The sequence below is a fragment of the Lactuca serriola genome, chromosome 8 (assembly GCF_051521515.1).
Source record: "Lactuca serriola cultivar US96UC23 chromosome 8, Lser_US96UC23_V15, whole genome shotgun sequence".
Lineage (NCBI taxonomy): Eukaryota > Viridiplantae > Streptophyta > Magnoliopsida > Asterales > Asteraceae > Lactuca > Lactuca serriola.
In genome coordinates this window covers 111,945,827-111,952,894 of record NC_136415.1, presented here as the reverse complement: position 1 = coordinate 111,952,894, position 7,068 = coordinate 111,945,827, and the positions used below count along the sequence as shown (strand labels likewise).

The window sequence follows — 7,068 nt, the reverse complement described above, 5'->3', positions numbered from 1 at the left end:
AATATTTATCAAAGCATTTCATCAAGAGATGCATTTTCATTATATAATCAAAACTCGGGATGTCATGTTCCGATACAGACCATAAAGCATAAACGATAACATTACAAGTCATTCAACAAATATATACATATACAGACTTGTAAACAAAACAACTTGATGAGTCAACCATCTTATGCCCTCGCGCCACTACCTGTAATACAATTAAACTGAGTGGGTCAGGCTTGGGAGCCTGGTGAACATATAGGGTTTTCAACCCACAATAAATAAATTATATTTAATTTCACAAACCAATCACTATCCCGATTACCCATTCCCGTTATCCTCACTTTACGTCCCTAAAACAACATCTATCTCAAGGGACCTAATCTAGGATTTTCATCGGGACGGACATCACTGCTAAGGGGTTTCCTCAACAATAGATATACTAAAGGCAACCATGAGGGGGATAGAGTACACCAGTGAACACATCGTTCACAACACCTACAGGTTATGAACCTACTAACGTTCCACAAGACTGTTTAGAAGGAGTCTGTGGTCGTTATCCATACTCCGCTGAATAACTAGATCAACAACAACATTGAGGCCTCTCATCTGTTTGTTACACACCAACTATCTACCCATGTTCTACCCAACATATTAGTAGATAAAAATATATATTTTCATACATAGTTTAAAACCTGTATATCATTTTCATTCAATATATATTCCACATAACAGATGAGGCATACCCACATAACACGTATTTCATAGAAAGCAATTCAGATCTATGAGATGGAAGAGAGTGAATATACATTCACACATATAACAACAAAATATACATATAACAAGTATATCGTATAAAATACTTCATAGTTACGCGTTAGAAGAAAGTAACTACGCACTCACACATATAAACCACAATTTACTTAATACACTCAAACCATACTTGTATTATTATCGTGTTTATGAAAGGTAGTATACACTCACTTGATCAGAAGACGATCGGACAGCACTACGACTTGCAGAAGTAGTAATCCTCAGCAGATCTGGAAGATCTCTACAAAAATCAAACTTCTCGCGGGCAGAGCTTCGGCTCGGGAACTGCACTTCTCGGGATCTTCGGGATCTCGGGACTTGCCTCGGGGCTCGAGAATAATACCGGGGCTTCAGGGTATTTCTGGCACACAAAACGATGCAAAACAGGAGAGAGAATAGAGAAAATTAGCAAAAGAGCCGGCTGCCCTCCCATCCTATTTATAGGAGGCTGGAGCCTCGGAGTACGCGGGGCGTACGCGTCCGAAATCGTCACTGCGTTCGTCATCTGAAGCCACTAGCTACGAGTGTCGACATCTTCGGAGTACGCAGGGCGTACTTCGAATCGGATCGCTGACTCCCCTTCGGATAATGCCGGATTTTTCAATTAAAAATAAATACAAATTATTTAATAAACTTTGGAAATTCATATCTTCTTCATACGAACTTCGTTTTCGACGTTCTTTATATCCACGCGAAGGTGAGACTACGCTCTACAACTTTCGTTTAGACTCCGTCGGCTAATTTTGACTTTATTTTTATTATTAATTAATAATAGGCCGGGACAGAAACTTTCGTTATAAATTCATAACTTCTTCGTTTGACGTCCGTTCTCGCCTAACTTTTTATCGTTTCGATACCAACAACGAGACCTTCGATCCTCGTTTAGATTGCTTCGGCTAAAAACCGCTCGATCTCAAATCGAGTATTTCAGGCTGCATACCGCTAAGCCGAAACTTCGATAAATCATAACTTCCTCATACGAAGTCAGATTTGGGCGTTCTATATATATTCGGAAACCTCATTTCAACTACTACAACATTAACCAAAGATATTAAGTTTATTTTACACTTAAATTTTGACGCTTATTTTTATTCTTAATTAATCAAACCACATAATTAAGCAATTAAGCACAAAACATATAATACTCAAATAATACACTTCTATTATTTCAAAACGGGTTACAAAGGTTAACCTAGACTATTACATTACTAAAAATGACAAGCCCGGAAACACATGCGTTACATTCTTATAGCCCTAGACCAAAATGAACTCAAAATCAACTACTAAATAAAAACAAAAACACTAGTAATTATTATAGAATAAAATAAACTACTAAGTTTTGAGGGATGACTGTTATGTCTTTATTTAACCACAATTTCTACAAATTGGTCGTCATAATCTTTGACACTAGAAATCAATTAAATAATTTATAAAACGAAAGAGATAGTAAAAGAGGAAACTCAATGAAATGATACTATTAATGACCTTTATATCAAAAAAATATGTCTTCTCTTTCTTTGGAGAAAAACTATCAGTTGATGAAATTGTCCCCTATACTTTGAAGAAACATCACCTGACAAATAAAACTTTCTAATATCTTCTTGTTTCTTTTCAATCTCTCTTTTTGTACCCTTGAATCTTTTTTAGTCTTAAGACATCCTTTATTATGAGTTCATCCAACTCTCGTTTACTATAAGTCAAGACACAAAATCAAATAAGTTATATCTGTAAAATTCGTTCTAAATTCCTATTCTGTTAGAGAGGCTTTTCATCAGAGGAAATACATTTGATCAAAAAGAACATATTATCCAATCTCAACAATCACATAACTAATCTCATGCTGCAAACATATAAAAACGCTATTAGTTTGATATTTATACATACATATAGATAACGAAAAAAAGTCCAAAGCTAATTAGCATGATAAAAAGAAGTGAACATCATAATACATTTAACTACATAGTTCCTGGCGTGTAGAACCTTTTGTAATGCTTTGTGATTTGACTGTAATCCCAACGGAAAAAGATCCTGTTAATTTATATGCAAGCAATGGCTAAATTGTTTATGTATTTTCTTCTCATTTTCAAAGTGGGTTTGTTTTTTGCAAGAAAACAAAACCGAAATCCCTAAAAGACAGTGAAACTAGGTAAATTGAGATACACCGTGATACTTTGACAAACTCATAAATAAATCGCAAGCAGCACTAAAAACAAGACGAAAGTAATAGAAAATAGAAGCAAGGCATGGAATCATGTGTAGATGTTTTGCAATCAAAACTACAAACAAAAAAAAGTAATGTAACCAATTCGCACATTACCTCCATCAATTTGCAAACCAAATCGAATAGCAATTGAAGGCGGTCGAAGACAGAGGAGTCGATCCCTAACCAGAATCAAGAGAGACAAAATGCTTAAATCGAACCCTAATCCGCAAAATTAAATCGCCATTTTAGAAAACACAAATTCTTAAAATCATGAATTCCAAGTGTTGCTCTTTCTAATCAACAAGGGGCATGTTCGGCGTTCGGAGCGTTTGAGAGCTTCTAGCTAGCTTCTAGCATTTAACAAAACACTCCATTTTGAACAGAGAGTCTCGTTCGGCACTATAAGCTTCTAGCGTTTAGTTTAAACAAAACGCTCCAAATCTAAATAATACTTCATGTAGCGTTTAACAAAACGCTACAAACTACAAGCTACCCGCTACCATCTAATTTTGTCGAACATGCCCAAGAAAAGCTTGGTAATTTAGAAGCTGATTTCTCGGATTGAAGTTGGAAATTGTTATCTTTTCCAATGTGTTTCAAATGGTGTTAAATATGGAAGGCGTATATTCGGGATTTGATAACTAAAGAAATGGGTATGAATTTGGGAGGGATTTGAATTTTGATTTTATGGAGAGGACAAAATGTAGGTGAACGTGGATTTGTAGATTATAAAGTAAATAGGTAAAATGTATATCATAATTTAACTTTTATATAAAATAGGCTAAAGAGATGAAACGTGGTAAAAAAATGATTCATTTATTTATTAGATCGGTAGATATATCAATTGCATCCTAATGCAAAATATTTACCTTGCTTCACGTACAAAACACATTTAAACATTTTTACCCATTAATTTCAATATACAAGTCGTGAAAAAACCAGGTTGTTAGCATTTTACGATTTACATCTTGAAACAAACCAAATAAAAGTCATGAGCCTTGAGCAAATTGTTCATGTTCCACCATGCCATTTCAATTGATCGTCAAGACATTTGGCTACAAAGTTCTAAGCACAATGTTTGCATCTCGGTGATGTCATTACCATCCTCGAGCATAAAAGAGTCGAATTTCCCATTATGTAGGCATGTCATATTTATTTGCTTGTCTAACTTTTCCAACTGAAAAGGAAATAACATATGATTAAATTGGATAATTTAAAAGAGTGATATTCAAAATCAATCAAAGATTAATCCTGAACTCCATACCTTGCAACGCACTTCGCAAGTCCATAAAGGTGTAGGGATACAAGTCAAATAATGGCACCACGAACAATAATCGTTTCCATCAACCCCGTTAAAAAGCAAAACCAAACCAACCGTAAATCTGCAAATATGTGATCTTTAATATAATTAACGTACAACTCGATTCCCATATCTCATAATGCAAGAGGTTTCTAAAAACAAGTCCACTTAATTAGATGAAAGTACGTACATATACTTACCCAACAAGTAGAACAATTAGGGAGATAATCAAAAGTATGTATTGATAACTTTTGTATTTGGATTTCGTGGTTGGAGCGATATAGCCAGGAGGAACGTGTTTCTGGTTTGTCCACTTGAATTGCGGACGGATCAAAACGATAAACCCTAGAAAGAATCCTGTGAAAAATCCTCCAATATGTGCATAGTTGTCTACATGTGGAAGAATTCCAACAGCAACGTTAATGAGGATGATGATGATCATAGTTGATAATGCTGCAGACTGATCACAATGTTTAAAACGATGAAATGATTATGGCATCTCTGATATGTTTGATTTTATTAGAATATTCGTATGTAAAAAGGGTTTAGTTAATTAACCTTGTTGGCATAAATAGTCCAATTTGTAAGAAGTTCTGAGAGCATTCCTCCGAGTAGACCGAATAGAGCTCCAGAAGCACCAACGGAGATGCTTGTTCTTACAAACAAAGATGACAGAAGACTTCCTCCAATTCCAGATAATTCGTAAATCACACCGATCTTCACTGCAAAATTAAAACAGTGCATCTTGAACTTTGAATCGAATATCTATCTCCTCCAAAAGAAATGCATGGTGTATGAGTTTGTAAAACTGTACTTACAAAATCCAAACTCTTGCTCGAGGCGAGACCCTATAAAGACCAGACCCATCATGTTCGCCAAGACATGAAACACACCGGCGTGTAACCACATACAAGTCACGATTCGCCATTCTTCCCTTTCTTCAACGGTTTTTTTAAATTCTAAAGCTCCCAATTTTAACAGCCTGGACAAATATAGTAGAATTGAATCAGTGTGCATAACTAAACCCTAATCTTGATGATCTAATTGAAGTTCAAGATTTCAATCTCTAAACAAGAGATTGAATGCGTGTTTGCAGTTATGATTGTGTGAAAGGAGTTGTATCAAGAACTTTATCATGGTAACTTACAACATTAAAATACAAAAACCCCATAAATTGACGCAACCCCTAGAAAGATTCGAGGAACGATATATGCAAAATCATTTATGGAACACAAAAAGCGAGACGAAAAACATACGTGGCTGCAGACGGACCAAGAAGAGGGTTTATCTTCATGTTCTCGAACGCGAAACGTTTGAGGAATCCTGGTGCTATGCATTTGTTCGAATGTGCAGGACAATTGTTGATGAACATGGAAACTAAGAAGAGAACGACGTTGGTAAAAACAATGGTAGGCACTAACCAAGGATACCAATCTTTATATGGTTTGAATTCAGGAGACGGAGAAGGGTGGCGAGGACGCGATGGTTGGTTCGTCACCGAGGAAGAACCGGGTGGAGGGGTGTTGTCCCGGCGTTGCTGCACCTTGATCTCAAGCATCGGTGACTCCCTGGTGGATGACCGACCCATGGCGGTGGCCGGTCAATCCTCTCAGGGAAGAAAACCGTGTGTCATGTATTAAGATTGGGGTGATGGCGTGGGTTTAATCATTATCGTTAAGTTTGTAGTTTTTAAGGAAAGATTAAGAATAGATACTGTTGAAAGTTAATCAGGGAGGTGGCCGGAAAATTCTGGTACATTAGGGCAAGGCATGGGAGGAATAGGAAGGATGATATGCCGCGTTTCTGGAAGGACTGATGAGGACTAGGAGGCGAAGACCCATACATTGGAAATTTGTATAGTCATTTCGGTAAACATTTAAAAAATCAAATAAATATATTTTAATCACTTTACATAATTAATTTAAAAGTTGTAAATCGGACAATCTTGAGCATCACAATAGATGATTATTTTTAAGAAATTTTTTGTGTGATATCATGGTCACATTATCACGCCAAAAACTTTGATATATGTAAAATTTATTCTAACATGTTTAAAAAATTGAACAACAAGAATAATATTTTTTAAAGAATACAATTTTATTCTTTAAGAATCACTAATTACATTAATTTGTAAAGAATAAGACTATAAACAATTAAAAAAAATATGACTAGTAATGGTTTAAGAATTATATTAATTCTTAAATATTAAAACTAAAAATGGTTAAAATGAAAAAAAAATCAAAATATAACAAAAACACGAATCCATTCTGAAAGAATATTATTGACAAAGTAACACTTTATACATTGTGGCAGAATACATTATGGTGGAATAAAGTCTCATTCTCCATGTTTTTTCATTTTCCATATTAATAGAAAACCTATTCAAAGCCTAAATCCACGAAGAAGACATAATCGACTTTCAAGTATTAAAAAATCCAATGCAATCTTAAAGAATAAATATAAATTCTTATATTAAATAATTTTAATGTATTCTAATATAATGTAATCCTCAAATCACTAGATAAGAAAATAACTTTATATTCTAATATAATCCAATGCAACCCAAGTGCTAATAATCTATCATCCCTACCATAAAAGTAAGACCTCAAAAGATTATAGAAAAATAAATTCAAGGACATGGTACCTGCAACCATCTTCTAATTGGTAACACTAAATATTCAGAAAGATAACGTTAATAATACATATCATGTGGGATACATCAACTTCGATAAGGTCGGTAACATGTGCCGCTATAACCCACCACACCAGA

At 34.8% G+C, this 7,068-nt stretch overlaps 1 protein-coding gene across 1 annotated transcript; it reads right to left on the bottom strand.

The window, feature by feature from the left end:
- Positions 1 to 3,877: 3,877 nt before the first annotated feature.
- LOC145068472 (RHOMBOID-like protein 1) lies at positions 3,878 to 6,134 on the bottom strand. Its single transcript, XM_079015444.1, has 6 exons — positions 5,555 to 6,134; positions 5,117 to 5,280; positions 4,857 to 5,020; positions 4,499 to 4,758; positions 4,263 to 4,380; positions 3,878 to 4,175 (listed from the first exon to the last, which is right to left on the bottom strand). The coding sequence occupies exons 1-6, from the start codon at positions 5,884 to 5,886 to the stop codon at positions 4,041 to 4,043; spliced, it is 1,173 nt and encodes a 390-aa protein (XP_078871570.1). The 5' UTR covers positions 5,887 to 6,134; the 3' UTR covers positions 3,878 to 4,040.
- Positions 6,135 to 7,068: the final 934 nt, after the last annotated feature.